Source organism: Dendrobates tinctorius, unplaced genomic scaffold (assembly GCF_039654945.1).
Source record: "Dendrobates tinctorius isolate UK_male_01 unplaced genomic scaffold, ASM3965494v1 ptg000028l, whole genome shotgun sequence".
NCBI classification, from domain to species: Eukaryota; Metazoa; Chordata; class Amphibia; order Anura; family Dendrobatidae; genus Dendrobates; species Dendrobates tinctorius.
This window is the reverse complement of record NW_027361696.1, coordinates 73,999,964-74,018,148: the sequence shown is the minus strand read 5'-3', so window position 1 is coordinate 74,018,148 and position 18,185 is coordinate 73,999,964. Positions and strand designations below refer to the sequence as shown.

The following is an 18,185-nucleotide window of genomic DNA, read 5'->3' as shown; positions in this document are numbered from 1 at the left end:
TTATTGCCCCAGCGGTCTTGTCTGAAATCCTTTTTACCATATGGAGGCTTCCTGAAGGCTCTCCTGTTGAAGGGAATATATGGGTTAGGGAATCCCTTCTTTCCTTCTGCTTTTGTTAGGATCTCGTCCAACTGTGTGCCAAACAGGTACTTACCCTGACAAGGCATAATGCATAACTTAGTCTTTGTCTGTACATCACCTCTCCACCCCTTCAACCACAATGCCCTCCGGGCTGCCTTGGTTAACCCTGCTGCTCTGGCAGATAGATGGAGGGAGTCAGCTGAGGCGTCTGATAAAAAGGCGGCTGCGCCCTTGATCAGGGGAATAGAGGCCTGGAGCCTTTCTCTGGATGCTCCGCTTTTTATCTTCTCCTCTAATTCATCTAGCCATATTACCATGGACCTTGCTGTGCATGTGGCTGCTATAGCCGGTTTGAAGGCACTAGCACATGTCTCCCAAGACCGTTTGAGGAAGGTATCTGCCTTACGGTCCAGTGGATCCGATAATGTCCCTGTATCCTCTACAGGCAGGGAAGATCGCCGGGAGGTGGAGGCCACTGCCGCATCTACCTTAGTGGCTCTTGACCAAGATGCTAACTCGTCATCATCGAACGGATATTTCCGTTTGGATGCCAAGGGGATAAAGGTTCTCTGCCCCCGCTTCTCCCACTCCCTTTTTACCAGATCTTTAATTGCTGGTACCACTGGGAGGGCTTTGACTTTCTTTTGGGAGATACCCGCAAACAATTTCCTGCGGGGTCTTGGGCTCCTTAACATCGGATAGCCCCATGGTATTTCGTACAGACTTAATATTCACACTGTCCATGGGAAAGCACGCCTGCTCTTCCTCATCTGAGGTTAGGTACTCTTGAGACCTATCCAAGTCCAAATCCCCAACTTCCGAGGGTGATCCTGAGGCTGGTGAGGTTATCCCTCTAACGGGGTGCTGAACCTTTTGAGTACTGGGACCTCCTAGGGCCCGCAACTCTTCCCTGATTATTGCCCGGATATCCTCCTTTTCACCCGGGGATTCCTCTGGTACCGTCTGTTGAATACAGGTTTTACACAACCTCTTAAGGTGACCATCTGGGAGCATAATACAAATTACCTGTTTTTAGTTTTCTCTGTTCTCTTAGCCTAAGGGTACATAAACAGACAAAGACAGGACGCCATCAGCTAGGAGCTTGACTCCAACACGCACCCGTGAAGTTCGTCAGCTTAATACCGGCTGCGGGGTTCGAGACTCAGGCCGAGGTGAGGAGCGAGATGACTTCCTCCGCTTCTTCTCCGAGGGTTCGCTCTGCCTTGAGCGTTCGCTAGTACCCCTCCTGGAGCTGCTGCTTCTTCTGGTATTTTCAGCGCGTTCTTTGCTGCCACCTTTCCTCGTGCCGCCCTGTGGGGATTCCCTGGCTGCACCTCCTTGAGCGAAACCGGGTCGTTTGTTGACATAGCTGCGCACCGGTACGCCTCTGGCCGGTGCTTTTATGCAGCTTTTCGTTTTCCTCATTTTTTTTTTTTCCTCCATCTTTTTTTTTTTCTTGACTGGGCATATCTCGCGATGTTTCCCCCTTACCCCGGAAGCTCCTCCTTCACTTCCGGGCCGCCTGGTCTCTGCATACCGGCGTCAGATTGCTCACCTCCTCCGGACACCGCGTGACACCCGACGCTACCCCAGCGATGCCGGAAGGACATACGGCTGCTCACCATCTGGTATGTCCATTCCCTCTTTTAGCGCTCTAGGCACATTGGCGTCCTGCGCGAGCCTAGGGATCCATCTTCTTCCCTGGCCTCGCTTCTCCTGGGGGGGGTTCTCCCCGATGCAGTGCCGCGCTCAGTAATGCGGCTGGAAGGAAAACACTTCTGGTGCTGCTCCACTGCACCCCTACTGTGAGCCAGGCAGCCTTCGCCACAGCCTCACCCGCATTGCCAGCAGAGGGGGGATTCCCATATCTGGATCCCCCGTCGCTGCTTCCAGCTCTGGGGCCCCCGTTGCTCATATAGTGCCGCGGGCGGCTACCAGGCTAGGAATCCTCTTCTCTCTGGGTTCCTTCCTAGGAACAGGAAACCAAACTGAGGGAGCGAGGGGGACCCCCCCCCCCCCCATTTATCTCTGTAGGTTTCCTGTTCCTAGGGGCGGATCCCCTCTCTCAGTGGGTGCTGTCGTGGCGAAGAGAAAATATATGTTGTAAACCTTTCATTATAGCGTCAATGCTACGCCATATACTATTTTCTATGGCATTATCAATGGCCTGTGGCTAATTGTTCCATGGAGGCTACAGGCAGTTGACTGTGTCAGATCTGATATGCTAAGCAACTGGTTATGAGGCCAACAGCAGAATGGGAGACCAGTACAAATTATTACTTACTGTTGCATGCTGGCTATATGAGAATGATGACCTCATTGATATGATTTTCCTTTTTTGTGTTTTTATCTACTATTTAGCACCCTTGGGGCACTACACTCCTATGTCCTGCGTTGTTTACTTATAATTGCCAAAACCAGTGCACGTATAATATATTATTAATGGTTCTCCTTTAACAGCAACAATTGGCCAGGCTGCCAGATTGTTTTAATTGGCGCATGTAACAAAGAAATTAACCTTACATCTAGGCATATGCCAGTCGGCATATTTGAGCAGCACCATCTTTAGGGCACACTATGATCTACTGATGTGATATGTACATAGCATGCATCTAGCGATCCTCTCATGTGGCACCATCTTCATATGACATTCTATAGTGCTGCTTTTCTTTGCAACGTCTGTGCAGTATGGTTTAGTTATCCATAGCAGCCATAATCAGTTGGGTAGATACGGCGTCCAGCACCATCCCCCACCCCCTGTGCTTACTGGCAAGTCTCCATGTGGGAGTTCCATGCAGCTGCGGTGAGTTTGCTAAATAACTGTTTCTAATAAATACTCAGGAGTCTAGGCCATCCACCACTCCTGCCCCTGATGAAGCCACTGATGTGGCAACACACGATGGGCTAATGTCCGCTGACCCTCCGGCTTGGTAACATCCTGGTTATGCTCAATCATGTTTGGTTCTCTGAAATTTTTCCACCTAGTTGCATAGGTTTAACCATCTCCATCTCTTGTATGTTACTTAAAATCTCTGTAATAGGCTCTTTAGGCACAGACTCTGTTTTGGATCTATGGTAGCTACCTAGTGGCCATTTTCTTATTAATCTATCAGTATGTGAACCTTTAACCTGCTACTGCAATTTGTTTTCCTGCTAAGTGGTTATTGGAATCATTCTTCCCTCTGTTCTTGTTTTTTTTTCCCTTATCTATTGTGATACTGCTGCCATTAACCTTTTAGTATTGGTTCACACACTTATAATCATCCACTCCAATGTGTCCCAATCTATCACAAAATACTTCATGTACTGACTTGTATGCAGGATTCTAGTAGCCACCTAGTGGCTGGTTACCACATCAGGGTGTCAGAATCAGCACTGCTGCCTTGATAGACATTTTTCAGCTTTCTATGTAAAGTCTGCTATTGGAGGAATTTCTCCTCCCTAGGCCTTTGGGGGATCTACTCTCATATTGTGATACTTTGTTATTTAAAATGGTTTAGTTTTTTCCTATGCATGTATAAGTATCCTTCTCATTGTGTTTCCTCATCATTCAGTGTCTAACCTACTATGTATAGGTTCCATATGGGATTGACCGCATTGTGTTCAGGGGGTATATAACATCTCATGGGGGCTTTTTTTAGTCCTGTTTTATTTGTTTTTAATTATTTGTTGGTGTGTGTGGTTTTTCTAAGACTACTTGAATAAAGAATTGTTTGATACTAATTGTATTGTTTGGTGATCCCTGGTGTATAGTATGTCTCCTTTTCTTGCATATATTTGAGAGGGTACAGTAGTGACGCATTTCCACACTGTGCTCCCGGTCTCTAGCGGGGAGAGCGGAGTGACCAATTACACTCTGTCGCCCAGATCACAAGCTGAATCTGAAAAAAAGAGAGATCATTAATAAAAAACAAAGCCTTAAAAGTTAGATATGTGGCTGAGAGCAGCCTGTGTCCACCTCCTACTGACACTAAGCTAAAACTGAGTAGACTTCCGCCAGTTGGTGGGTATATACTGCTGGGGAAAAGCTAACCTTTTTTTTGCATAGTGTCAACCTCCTAGTGGCAGCAGCATGCAACCATGGTTTCCTGTGTCCCCCAATGAAACGAGAGAGAAATTGAGTGGTTGTCCTTAACCCCATTCTGATGTGTATGTCACAGGTCTGGCACACGGCTTTACGGAGCAAGCCCAAGAGCTGAGCTCCCACCATGCATGGCAGATGGCGTCTGTTATAAGAGGCCTGCTCCACTGACTGGTTTAGCTTCTTAAATAATGTAAATTCTTTACAGATTAATTCAAAGCTCATGATCCCAGCAGCGCACCATGTCTGCTGGCCACCGACGCACCCACAAGTTAATCATGGAGCCTGCTGAAGGCCCTATGACTAGGATGTTCATTCTCTTGTAAAACCAAACAGCAAGCTGGGCTTCGTGGGAAACTCAGCATGTTTCTAAACGGTACAATACCACTGTAGTATATAGAACAAATGATCAGACAACTGCAGGTTCAAGTCCCCTATGGTGACAAAAGAAAAAAAAAAAAAAAAAGGCTTATAAAAATATATTTTGTATTTTTAAAAAAGAAATGTTTTTTTTTTTTAAATACAAAATATAATTTTATTTTTTTTTTAAAGCTTATTATGTATCAAAGAAATATATTATACAAAATAAGCTTTTAAAAAATAATATATTATATATATATATATATATATATATATATATATATATATTATATATATTTTAATGATAATGTAAAATATGACGTAAGATTCCCCTGATCTCTATTTCTGAAACATTCCAGACTCTTCTATTCCCCCTCACACACGCTGTAGATTCGAACCCCCCTGTTCTTGTCCCTGTGTGCTTGTCAAACATTGCAGCTTTGTATTCTCCCCCCCCTACAGCTTATCTCACAGCTTGTAACACTACACTAGCTCCTTCCTGCTCTTCCCTCCCTTCCCAAAGGAATGTTAATTAGCCAAGAAGGACCTTTGTCTAAGAGAACATGTGTGCATGCATATATTAGTAAAATAGGCCTGCCTCGAACCCCGCCCATGACAGAAAATATGAAACTGTGATAGCACCGATCGGGCTTCACCACATGGTTCTTGCTGACTTCTAGCCCCAACAGAACCAGAGAAATGGTTTTCTCCTGAACCGTGTGAAATAACTAGCTCGAGTTTGGTTTTGAATGATCGCCAGCGATGATCCGGAAAAGATAATACTATGTGCGTTTCTATGGTTAGATATGCGAGATATCGTTATTATAAGTTTCAGAACCAGTTCTGTAACCCTGAGCTAGGGGGGAGGACTGTCACAAGCCAGCCCCTTTAGTGATGTCACCAGTCCAAAGGTATAAGGTATTTTCCTCTATCCCCTCCCTCATTCTAGCCTGGGAAACTGCTGCATCCAGACCCCCCAATGCATTTGGACATCTGGCTCCTTCCCCCAGCATGGTTTTGCCTGGAATGATCTAAGTACCATGTGAGTGTTTTCTTCTTTAACCCTGTTTTATTTTTAATTGCATGTACATATTTTGTCTCATATTGTAAAATCTTTTTATATCTCTGTAAACACTGCCCATCTTTGGGAATAAACCCTAAAATTTATTAGGTCTGTCTCCTTGCTCTGTGACAAATTCACGTGCCTATAAGCCAATTACGCTACTGATTCGGGTTGGCTTTGAACCCCTCTATTAATTTTAAATATTGATAAGAGAAATCGTAAGCTGGTGGCAGCGAAGTGTGCTCTGGGCAGGCGTGCTAGATGGCAGTGACGGAAAGAGGTTTTATAAGCTGATTTATCTGGCTGCGGCCAGGACTAGTTATAATTCCCTCACTGCAGCGGCCTAATAGCCAGTGCACAACAAGTAGCCCGTCCGGCAACTAATTATCCTAGGTGTAATTCTCTGACTGACCTGAGAGAAGGGGGGCGCCGGAGAGCTGCGAGTTCCAAAGTGGAACTGAAAAGTGGGATATACATAATTCCCGGCAGCTTGTAACATATCACGGCAGCAGTGGGATATCTGCAATAAACCCCTGCGATGAACTGTTAGAGCAAGACTAGCTTGCTGTTTTCACCACATGGTGCCAGCGGCGGGATAACTAAGATAAGCCCCCCTGTGCCTATGATAGCCGTGTGCATCTAAAGGTCACACCCCCTGATCGTGACATATACTATATCAAAATATATTTTTTTTTACTATGTTTTAAAAACACACACATACATTTTTTTTTGTAATTTGAATCCCCCTCCTGTTTCCCCTTTAAAAAGAAAAGACAAAAAAAAAAAAAAAACCCACATATTTGGCATTGAGGATTCAGCGAATGTCTGATCAATCAAAGTATAAAATAATTAAATTCATACAATAAATAAATGCCGTAAAGCAAAAACAATTATTGACATGGCAGAATTGCTGTTTTTTTGGTCATTGCAAAGCAACAAAATATGCAATTTAAAAAAAAACAAAACCTAAAATCAAAACCTTGCATGTTCTCCATAAAGGTATGAATAATAATAATTAAAAAATAGTCTGCTTGCTGTGCAAAGACAAGCTCTCACACAGCTCCATCGATAAAAATTAGAGTTTGTTATTTCCGTAATGGCACCGATCTGGAAAACCATGTTACCGGGTTCTTTTTAACTTCACAGTGAGCATCGTAAAAGCAAAGCCCATAAACATTTTTTACCATTTCGATGTACTTGGAATTTTTTTCCATTTTTCATTATATCATAGGGTTCTACAAAAGAACAAACCTTCGTACGGAAAAATGGTAAAAATCAAGAAAAATATCAGTAATGTGGTCGTTACCTCTTGACAGCTCCATCTCATACTTGTTCTCTAGTCCCTCCATGGCCACGGTGACAAAAAATTCCCTGAAAAGCTCATTATTCTGTTAAAAAAATATAGAAAAAAAACAAAGTAAGGAGCCGAAACAAATGGGAGCAAACGGCTCGTATGTCGGAATGATCAAGTTCAGATACTGCAGTTACCTTAATTTTCTCAAAGAATGCGCCATTTATCACTATGTCGTACGCCGTGCAGCCGCCTCCACCTGCAGGATGAAGTACACCAGGACTTAAAGGGACATTTTAGATATAGGAATTGAAGTGGTGCCGCATTACTTCATTAAGCTGCCATGAACAAGTGGGAAAAGTTCTTAAAAGGGAATCCAAGTAGTGCTCAACCCCCCTTAACCCCTTAATGTCCAAGGACGGACACAGTCAGTCATTGGACGCCTCCCCCTCTTTGGTGTGGGCTCCGGCGATGAGCCCGCATCTTTTCTGCTCTATGTATCAGAGGCGATCAGACCAGTTCAGCTTCAAGTCTGCTATGGAAACTACTGAAGCAATTAAAAAGTAAAAAAAAAAAAAATGTTTTTAAAAAATATTAAAAAAAAATAAAAAAACATGGAGTTTTGTGATAAACTCACCGTAAAATCCTTTTCTCCAAGACGCTCATTGGGGGACACAGGTATTGCGGGTGTATGCTACTGCCGCCTGGAGGCTGACACTAAGTGAATGACAAAAAAAGGTTAGCTCCTCCTCCAAGGTATACACCCTCGCCTCGGTTGCAGGCAAAACCAGTTCGGTGCAAAAGCAGTAGGAGATTACAACAAACATGTCAACCTTAATGCAGGTGACATGTCTAGAAAAAAAACCCACCAAGTATTATAAATACATATTAATAAACAAAGTAAATAAAGAGCCAACTGGCTATCAGGGTGGGTGGTGTGTCCCCCAATGAGCGTCTCGGAGAAAAGGATTTTACGGTGAGTTTATCACAAAAATCCATGTTTCTCCCTCGCCTCATTGGGGGACACAGGTACTGTGGGACGTCCTAAAGCAGTCCCTGGGTGGGAAGTTGACTCACCAATCCAAGCTACATGCACCTCCTGTCTTAGAGGTGCTCCACCGCTGCTTGGAGCATCCTTCTACCCAGACTCACATCTGCCGAAGCCTGAGTATGGATATTGTAGTGCTTCACAAATGTGTGCAAGTTGGACCAGGTTGCAGCCTTGCAAACCTGTTCCACCGATGCCTGGAGCCGAAGACCCCAAGAGGTGCCCACTGCTCGAGTAGAGTGCGCTCTGATCCCTGCTGGAACTGGTGTGCCTCTGATGCGGTAAGACTCCTGAACAGTCAAGCGAATCCAACTAACTATGGTCGAATTTGAAGCAGCGAGTCCCTTCCTGTGCCCCTCGGAAAGCACAAACAGCGTGGCCGTCTGGCAAAAGGGTGCCGTCCTCGACACGTACCTCCTAAGAGTTCTCACCAGGTCCAACGTATGATGAGCCTTTTCAACACGGTGTACCGGTGCTGGACAAAGAGAGACAAGAGGCAAGACAATATCCTCATTAATGTGAAACGAGGAAACGACCTTCGGCAGAAAGGGAGGGGCTAGTCTGAGAACCACCTTATCCTTGTGGAAGACCAGAAACAGAGCTCGGCAGGATAGAGCTGCCAGCTCTGAGACCCGCTTGATTGACGTTATCGCCACAAGAAATACTACCTTCCAGGAAAGGTAGGCTAAAGAGACCTCCTGTAATGGTTCAGATGGAGCTTCCTGTAGAACACTTAGGACCAGGTTAAGGTCCCAAGCGTCCAGGGGCGCCTTATAAGGAGGTACCAAGTGAAATGAAAAGTCTTTGTCCAAAACGGAGAACGACCCAAACAGAGAACTGATAGATCCAAAGTTGTGACAGTCCGGTCACAATTTTTTTTTTTTTTCTCGTATATGTACCTACTGTCAATGTAATGCCTTTATGCATCTGTACTTGTTCCTGCCTTGCTGCTGTAATGCTCTGAATTTCCCCATGGTGGGACGATTAAAGGATTATCTTATCTTATCTTAGATTGGTAGCAATCCCGCATTGGAACAGAACAAATAAGGCCGATATCTGTCTCCTGAGGGAACTTGGGGCCAAGCCTGAGTCTAGGCCAGACTGGAGAAAAGCCAAGATGTTGGGAATAGAAAATCTCAGTGGAGAACAACCATGGTTCTGACACCATGTGAAAAAGACCTTCCAGGTGTGGTGATAAATACGTGCTGAGGCCGGCTTCCGGGCGCTAACCATTGTAGCAACCACATTGCGGCCGAACCCAGCCTGGGCTAGAATCCAAGATTCAACGGCCAAGCTGTCAAACACAGGGCCCCTGAGTTCGGGTGGTAGATCGGGCCCTGGGACAGTAGGTCTGGGCGCTCTGGCAGGCGTCAAGGAACGTCGGTGAGTAGCTGTACCAGATCTGCGTACCACGGCCGATGAGGCCAATATGGGGCTAGCAGAATCACTGGAACCCCTTCTGCCTTGATCTTTTTGATGACTCTCGGCAGTAGTGGCAGCAGCGGGTGAAATAGGTATGGGAGGCGAAAATGATTCCAAGGCAGAACAAACGAATTTACGGCAATTGCCTGTGGGTCCCGGGATCGAGCGACAAACACTGGTACCTCGAAGTCAATATAGAATCACTGCACACGTAAATTATGCTTTAGTGAGCTTTTTTTATTTTATTGACGGTGATGAAGCAACAGCTGACGTTTCGGCCTAACAATGGCCTTTATCACATAGTCGCTAGGAGTTCAGAACAGTTATCTGGTCAAGACAATGGACTGTGTGGTCAGGACTAGTGATAGGAAGACATACGTAAAACACACAGAGCTGGTGTCGAGGTCAGGATTTCCTTTTGGTACAGGCCTGAAGTGTTTCTGAATCACTCCCAGGGAACCAGAGAGGGTGAGCGCAGATAAAGGCCAACCAGGTCCGGACATAGACATATCAGGTCTAACCATAGACTCCTGTGAGGTGGAGGACCCCTCTAACACAGGCAAGCCGCTATCCCCGCCCCTATATGGGACTCGATTGCTCTCGCAAGCGATGCAATGGACTGCGACAGACAGAGCCCATTCCGGGGGGCTCGGTCGCATGGGGAGGGCTCCTGGTCACGTTCGGAATCGCAAGCTTCACAAGTCTATTTGGTCTGCGCATGTGGGAAGGCGGACTGATAGGAGGTGCACGCAACGTACAAGAACGTGTGTGCCTTAGCTTTTCTGGACATGATGGCTGCTAAGTGATATGCCAAGGGCAAAAAGCTGCTTAGCCTCTGGAAAACACAGAGGGTGGCCTTCCTCCAGGGGTTGCACTTACCCCAGTCCTGTGTCCCCCATCCTGGATTCTGTCAGGAGTCCAGCCTGCCGACCAGCTGCTCTTTTTTTTTTAAAACAAAGCGCACCTCGGCGTGTGGGTGGGCCTTCGGACGAAGAGGCGGCCGCCGAGACGTCATGGGGCGGAACTTACGTCCGCGGCCTAGCTCTGGCAGAAGCCGGGGACTAAATTTTTGACATCCGCCCGAGGCCCCGGGGGCGGATCCGCAAAAGCCGGGGACTAAATTTTCAGGGTGCGCCTGGACCCGGGGTGGGACTGCCGGAAACCGGGCCTGGACAGAAAAAAAAAAACATGCGCCGCCGGCTGCCACGCTATGTGGCGCAACCCACGGAAGCCCGGGAATGTCCGAAAACTGTGCCACCAGGAGTGCCGACCCCGGGGGTCTACAGGAGCCCTCCTAGCCCACCTCCTTCCACCCGCATAGCGGGAGAGGATACGTGGAGGCGACACTTGCACGTGCTCGCCGGTTGTTGGTTTGGGGAAATCGGACCCTTTCAATAGGGTCCGTTGCCCCTGTCTTATCTTCATGGAAAAAATGACAGAGTCTGGAAAAAAAGACCAGACGTGTGCCTCCAATGGACACTAAGCAAGAACTTGTTTCGCCTGCAACATAGGCGAGGGTGTATACTGCGGAGGAGCTAACCATTTTTTGTCATTCACTTACTGTCAGCCTCAAGGCGGCAGTAGCATACACCCACAGTACCTGTGTCCCCCAATGAGGCGAAGGAGAAAATATAAAAGTTCAAATCACCCCCATTTCGCCCCATTCAAAATAAAACAATATAAAAAAAAAAATCAAATATACACATATTTGGTATCGCCGCGTTCAGAATCACACGATTTATCGATATAAAGAATTAATCAAATTGGTAAACGGCGAAGCGAGAAAAAAGAATAATCGAAACGCTAGAATTACTTTTTTTTGGTCGATGCAACATTGCAATAAAATGCAATAACGGGCGATGAAAAGATCATATCTGCAAGAAAATGGTATCAATAAAAACGTCAGATCGGCACGCAAAAAATAAGCCCCCACACGGCCCCAGATCCCGAAATTTTTTTTTACAAATTTTCAAATTTTTTTTCACCACTTATATAAAAAAGAACCTAGGCATGTTTGGTGTCTATAAATTCGTAATAACCTGGTGAATGATAATGGCAGGTCACTGTTAGCATTTAGTGAACCTAGTTAAAAAGCCAAACAAAAAACAAGTGTGCGATAGCACGTTTTTTGCAATTTCACCGCACTTGGAATTTTTTCCCGTTTTCTGTTACATGACATGGTAAAACCAATGGTGTTGTTCAAAAGTACAACTCGTTCCGCAAAAAACAAGCCGTCACATGGTCATTTTGACCAAAAAAAAAAAAAAGTTATGGCTCTGGGAAGAGGGGAGCAAAAAACGAAAATGCAAAACCAAAAGTACCGTTATGAATGAGTCACCGAGGAGGAAAAACAAAAAACAAGCTAAGCCACAGAAAACCAGAGAGGTTGGTAACTAAGCGGATTGCAGACCCCTGATCCTATCCACACACAACTAGCAGTAGCCATGGAGCGTACATACGATGAATCTAGACGCCTAGTCAGAGCCGGAGGACTAAATAAGCCTAAAGCAAGAAAAGGGGAAAACTAACTGCCCCAGAGCAGACCCCAAAGGAATAGACAGCCCCCACACATGTATTGACGGTGAAACAAGATGAAAACACAAACACAGGCAGGAAAATAGGCTGAGCAAACGATGGGGCCCAAACTAACTAGAAAGGACAGGAAAGGAAAGACGCTGTCTGCAATCTGCCCAAAAAACCCTACAAAAATAATGTCCAACACTTCTGATAACAAAATTAACCCTGAAGTCACTAGACTTCTCCCACTATATCAGCACTCTGAAATATTCTGAGACAGAGCAAAAAAAGAGGCCAAACTAATAAGGGACAAAAAGCAAATTGGCAAATACAGATAAGAGTGGAAATTCAGCACAGCCCCAGCCGGGGCTGGCTGACCACACTAAAAACTGAATAGACCAACAAAATCAAGTGTGAACATTAGAAGAAACACTTAGCTTGAGATGACTGGAACAGAGCTGAAAACCAAGTCAGAAGGAATCACCAGCACCAGAATAGGGCGTCGGCCATCTTAAATCCAGTCTGAGATTCCAGAGATCCAATCGTTATCCTCATCAGGTGGCAGATCTCTACTAATTAAATCAACCTCACTACCTCCTGTTACCACCAGAGGGAGCCCGGAAGGAGAACTCAACTGGTAGACCAGAAAATGAGTTCACAACACCCCTGGTCGTTAAGGGGTTAAGTCAAATGTAAACCAAAAGTCAACAAGATGTCAAACTTTATTATGTAGTCGAGCAAAAACTAGAAGTGGACCCACCAGGATCTTCAAAACGAGGGACCTTTGATCACTGATTAGGAAGTTATAATACTTGCTATTCTCACCCCTTTAGAGAAGTCTCACACTATTAAAAAAAAAACAACTTACTATTATCAACTTCAGCGTGGGGCTCTCCAAGGCTCATGGGGACTCGATACCCAGAGGGATCATCAGATTCAAGGATGTTGACTAACTCTGGCTCGGTCAGCTCTGGGGGCGCTGGGATCTGGTTCGACTTGCAGATGTTAATGAAGATTTTGGCATTTTTGGATGTGCGAGTTTTAATGCAGAAACCTAACACAGCAATAAAAACAAAAAGGGAACAAAAACACAATAAAAATGGAAACAACGTAATCGACTGTATAAGTCAACCTATTGGAGTGGGACAGCTACATTCACCTCCCAGACCAGCGCTGCTCCTCTGCTCTTGCTGTTCTCCGTTGGTTGCATCATGTGACCACTGCATTCAATAAGACGTTGATGATTGGCTGCAGTGGTTACATGACATCCCCGCAAGATGTCCAAACCAGCAGTTCGGAGGAGGAGTCATGCACCCAGGGCTGTGGAGTTGGTAAGCCAAACCGGCGACTCCGACTCCTCAATTTCCCTTACACCGACTCCGACAAATATTGGTTATATTTAAGTGAACAATGTATTGTAATACAATGTGAACATCAGACATTTAATCATTTTTATGATACAATAATCAAGATATTTAGATAAAACATAATATATATTTATTGGAGTACAACTTTAGAACACAAAAAACTAATAAATTGTAAATATGTAATACACTATGTAATATCGAATATATATATCACTATGTAATAAACTATGTAAGTGGCAAAAAAGTTTAACCCCTTAACGACCAGGGGTATTTTTGGTTTTACATTTTCATTTTTCCCTCCCCTTCTTTCCAGAGCCATAACTTTTTTAATTTTCCGTTTATATGGCCATGTGAGGGCTTATTTTTTGCGGGACGAGTTGTACTTTTAAATGACATCATTGGTTTTACCATATCGTGTACTCGAAAACGGGAAAAAAATTCCAAGTGCGGTGAAATTGCAAAAAAAGTGCAATCCCACACTTGTTTTTTGCTTGGCTTTTTTGTTATGTTCACTAGATGCTAAATCTGACCTACCATTATGATTCTCCAGGTCATTACGAGTTCATAGACACCAAACATGTCTATGTCCTCTTATCTAAGTGGTGAAAAAAAATGCCAAAGTTTGCTAAAAAAAAAAAAAAAAATTGCGCAATTTTCCGAGACCCGTAGCGTCTCCATTTTTCATGATTTGGGGTCAGGTGAGGGCTTATTTTTTCCGTGCCGGACTGACGTTTTTAATGACACCACTTTGTGCAGATACGTTCTTTTGATCGCCCGTTATGGCATTTTAATGCAATGTCTTGGTGACCAAAAAAACGTAATTCTGGCGTTTTGAATTTTTTTCTCGCTACGCCGTTTAGCGATCGGGTTAATGCTTTTTTTTTTATTGATAGATCGGGCGATTCTGAAAGCGGCGATACCTAATATGTGTATGTGGGATTTTTTTTTTACTGTTTTTATTTTGATTGAGGCGAAAGGGGGGTGATTTGAACTTTTAGGTTTTTTTAATTTTTTTTTATTTTTAAACATTTTTTTTTTTTTTTTTTTTTTTTACTTTTGGCATGCTTCAATAGCCTCCATAGGAGGCTAGAAGCATGCGCAGCCCAATTGGCTCTGCTACATATGAGCGATGAGCAGATCGCCCATATGTAGCAGATTTACTGCTGTGCTTTCAGCGCCGACCACCGGGTGGCGCTGAAAGCCTTATGCCTGGAACAACCATAGAGGTCTCATAGAGACCTCTGCTTGTCCAGGCAACGTGACGCCGACCCCTGATCACGTGACGGGGGTCGGCGATGACGTCATTTCCGGCCCAGCGGCCGGAAATTCTATTTAAATGCCCGCTGTCAGCTTTGACAGCGGCATGTAACTAGTTAATAGGCACGGGCGGACGGCAATTCCGCTCGCGCCTATTGCGGGCACATGTCAGCTGTTCATTACAGCTGACATGTCCCGGCTTTGATGCGGGCTCAGCGCCGGAGCCCTCATCAAAGCAGGGGAGATGTCTGATGACGGACTGTGTCCGTCATTGGACATTAAGGGGTTAACAAAAACATACTAAATAACATTTGTGCAGTCTATGAATTTGTTCTAAGAAATAGTATTGCCTCCATCAGATCCTCCTTCATAGATGACCTCAAATCTGACCTAATAATTTTAGGGCCAGAGAACAACCTCTCTACACTAACTTGGGTTGGAGGCAAAGCCGTAACCACATGGACAACATCTCTAACAATTTCCGGGTATAAAGGAATTGCCTCAGTCAGTTTTGATGAACGGTTGAATTTTTCTATTTCTTTGAGAGCAAGTGAAACATTTTGCATCTGCTTGCTATAGGAGACGGAGTGAAATCTTTTTCCTTGCGACAACGCTTTGCCTGCTCCGTGTCATCCAAATACTTGTCAAAGTCAAACTCCTCATCTGATGAGGCTGAAGATATGGCAGCAGTAGCACTGTCAGGACCCAAGTCATCTTGCGCCTGGCAGTCATCCTGTAGGCCACTCTTCCTAACTGCTACCTCAGTCAGAGCTTCATTTCCTTTAGTAAGCTGTTGATCATCAAGCAATATACGATGACTTGGGTCCACATAAACAGCTGCCACAAAAAATTTATTTTCCAATAGCTGTGTCTCTCTCTGTTTCATTAAAGCAGAAATGCCATCTGCGATTAAACCTCCTCTTTGGGACAGGCAAAATAGCAAGTTCTTCCACTCCCTTATGAAAATGCCAAGAGTTAAATCCTCGGCTTGTAATTTTTTAGTCACGGTAAATGGGTGATTAAGCAATTCCTTCAATTCAGCCACCTGTGTCCATTGACCTTCATTTAGGGTTACCTGAGGGTTCGCCATATCTATAAGAAACTGTTTTAGTTCAAGCAATCGCTCAATCATTAAATAAGTGCTGCCCCACCGAGTGGCTTGATCGACAATTGCCCCTTTCCCAGCACGTCTCTTCAAGATGGAATCAATTTTAGGGGTTCTGGCGGCAATAACCAATTTCCTCACTTTTCCAATCAGATTTCCAGCATGTCCCTCTTGCAGACTATCTCTTATTGCCAGCTGCAGCGTGTGCAAACTTTCTCACTTTCTCCAGCTCGGGGCCCAGGAATCGGATCCTGTGCAGGGCAGGCACCCCCCTCCCCCTCCTCTCTCTGGTGAAGACGGCAGAAGACAGGACAGAGGAGGGGAGATTGCCCCCTGCAGTCTGGAGCCGGTGCAGGACAGGAGCACTGCAGCATATGAGTTTTGATAGGTGCGTGCCCCTGCTTATAGGGGTGGCAGCTGCTCCCCCTGCCCTTCGCTGGCTACGGCCATGATTCACACACAGCGTTTTTGCGGATCCGTTTTTTGCAGTAAAATGCAGTGACTCTGGGCATCCTAGCAAAGTCAATGGGTTTCAAGATATGACATTCAGACATATTGTTTTGTGAGGATCCGTTTTTGGGCTGAATGAGCATGTCAGTTTGTGTGGTGCTTTTCTAATCTGCTTTTGCTATTGAAAACATTATCTATGAGCTCAAAAACCTTTCAGGTGATGCGTTTTTTTAAAAAACGGATCTGCTTTTGCAGCTGAAAAACATATCCTCAAAAAATGCAGCAAAAACGCTGTGTGTGAATGTAGCCTTAGATCAGGAATAGAATAGCCATTTATAGGACCTTTCATAACTTTCCCAAATTCCTATGAAAAAATATTCAGCACATTCTCCATTGAATTACTGTACCCAATTTATTATATATTTTAGGAGTCAGAGTCGGTCCATTTTATACCGACTCCACGACTCCGACTCCACAGCACAATCCTGTCACCATGGAGCCTCCCATTTTGTTTTTTAAGTAACATTGGGGAGTGGTCTGATTCTCCAGCGTGTCGCTTCTTCTGCAGCGGTCCTCAGCTCTGCTTCGTAGAGGGTCACCTTATAGACCCCACTGTGATATTAGCACAGGCCGCACATTTCACACAATATGCACAGTGTAACCTCGGTAATAAGCAGAGGATGCACATCTTACCCGGCTGGGGTCTGATCTGTCTGGTTTCTGGTAAGTTCGGCATTCTGCTTTGTATTTCCTGTTTGGCCTGAAAAGAGACAAAAAGTGAGAATTGGTGAGTAACATTAACAGGACAGATCCGCAAACTGCACAAAAATACTACAACTGAGGGGGGTCTAAAGTCAACAATACACATTAGGTAAATGTTGGACAAATCCGTCATTTAATGTAAACGAGGTTTATTAATTGTTCCCCTACAATCGGTAACAGCAGATTGAGACTCCCGCGCCCCAGGCGGGCTGACGGCGGAGACTCCCGCGCCCCAGGCGGGCTGACGGCGGAGACTCCCGCGCCCCAGGCGGGCTGACGGCGGAGACTCCCGCGCCCCAGGCGGGCTGACGGCGGAGACTCCCGTGCCCCAGGCGGGCTGACGGCGGAGACTCCCGCGCCCCAGGCGGGCTGACGGCGGAGACTCCCGCGCCCCAGGCGGGCTGACGGCGGAGACTCCCGCGCCCCACCGTCAATTTAGGTCCACATACACTGCAAGATTATCAGTAACGAGCGTTCTTGCAGTGTAAACAGGCTGATCACCAGATGAATGAGCAAAATGCTCGTTCATCAAGTGAAATGACCATCATTTGATTTTTAGAAAAGAGCATTGTTCTGTGCAAACAGGCCCCCTGCTGCCGAGAACATCTATTACAGATCGTTGCACATTCGGTGTACCCGTGTAAACAGGCTATTGAACGACCACCACTCAGTAAATATTTACCCATCGGTGGTCATTTAAAGCTGCAAAATTGGGAATTGTAAACCCCCACTTAGACAGGTGAAACGCATATTTCTGCTCACTGAACAATCTTTGGTATGACTGATCTCTGCCACAAAGGCTTTCATTATTCTCGGAAGCACATGGATTTTTAAGTATTTAAGCAGGCTTAAAAATTAATTCACCAATGAAACGAGCCTTTTCTTCATTTGGCTCGAATTCATCTTTAAATTCAGGTACCTTCATCAACATCTGTTCATACAGCGCCTCCTCCATGTTTGTGTTCATTTCTGCAGAGAGCAGCGACTTGTCAGACGCCATCCTTTCAGGCCAAAGGTAGAAACTCCGGGATCTTGTTTATCAAGACGAAGCCTGAAAAATCAAAAGATGCATTAATCTTCCCCTCTGCCAACGACTAACAGCTGACAAGGGTCATGCAGCACCCTGACAGCTGATGACAAGAGGGAAGGGGTGCAGCACCCTGACAGCTGACAACAAGGGAGAAGACAAGGGGGGAGGGGTGCAGCACCCCGACAGCTGACGACAAGGGGGGAGGGGTGCAGCACCCCGACAGCTGACGACAAGGGGGAAGGGGTGCAGCACCCCGACAGCTGACGACAAGGGGGAAGGGGTGCAGCACCCCGACAGCTGACGACAAGGGGGAAGGGGTGCAGCACCCCGACAGCTGACGACAAGGGGGAA

The 18,185-nt window shown here is 45.5% G+C and overlaps 1 protein-coding gene across 3 annotated transcripts in view; it reads right to left on the bottom strand.

The window, feature by feature from the left end:
- The window catches only part of PIH1D1 (PIH1 domain containing 1), a 37,467-nt gene that overhangs the window by 17,651 nt on the left and 1,631 nt on the right, over nucleotides 1-18,185 (bottom strand). For all 3 annotated transcript variants that reach the window (XM_073570995.1, XM_073570997.1, XM_073570996.1), the window contains exons 2-6: nucleotides 17,724-17,855; nucleotides 16,736-16,802; nucleotides 12,732-12,917; nucleotides 7,074-7,135; nucleotides 6,892-6,973 (exon numbers count right to left, since the gene is read on the bottom strand). In XM_073570995.1, the coding sequence (XP_073427096.1) occupies nucleotides 6,892-6,973; nucleotides 7,074-7,135; nucleotides 12,732-12,917; nucleotides 16,736-16,802; nucleotides 17,724-17,804 (478 nt within the window). In that variant the 5' untranslated portion in view covers nucleotides 17,805-17,855. The remainder of the gene's footprint in view (nucleotides 1-6,891; nucleotides 6,974-7,073; nucleotides 7,136-12,731; nucleotides 12,918-16,735; nucleotides 16,803-17,723; nucleotides 17,856-18,185) is intronic.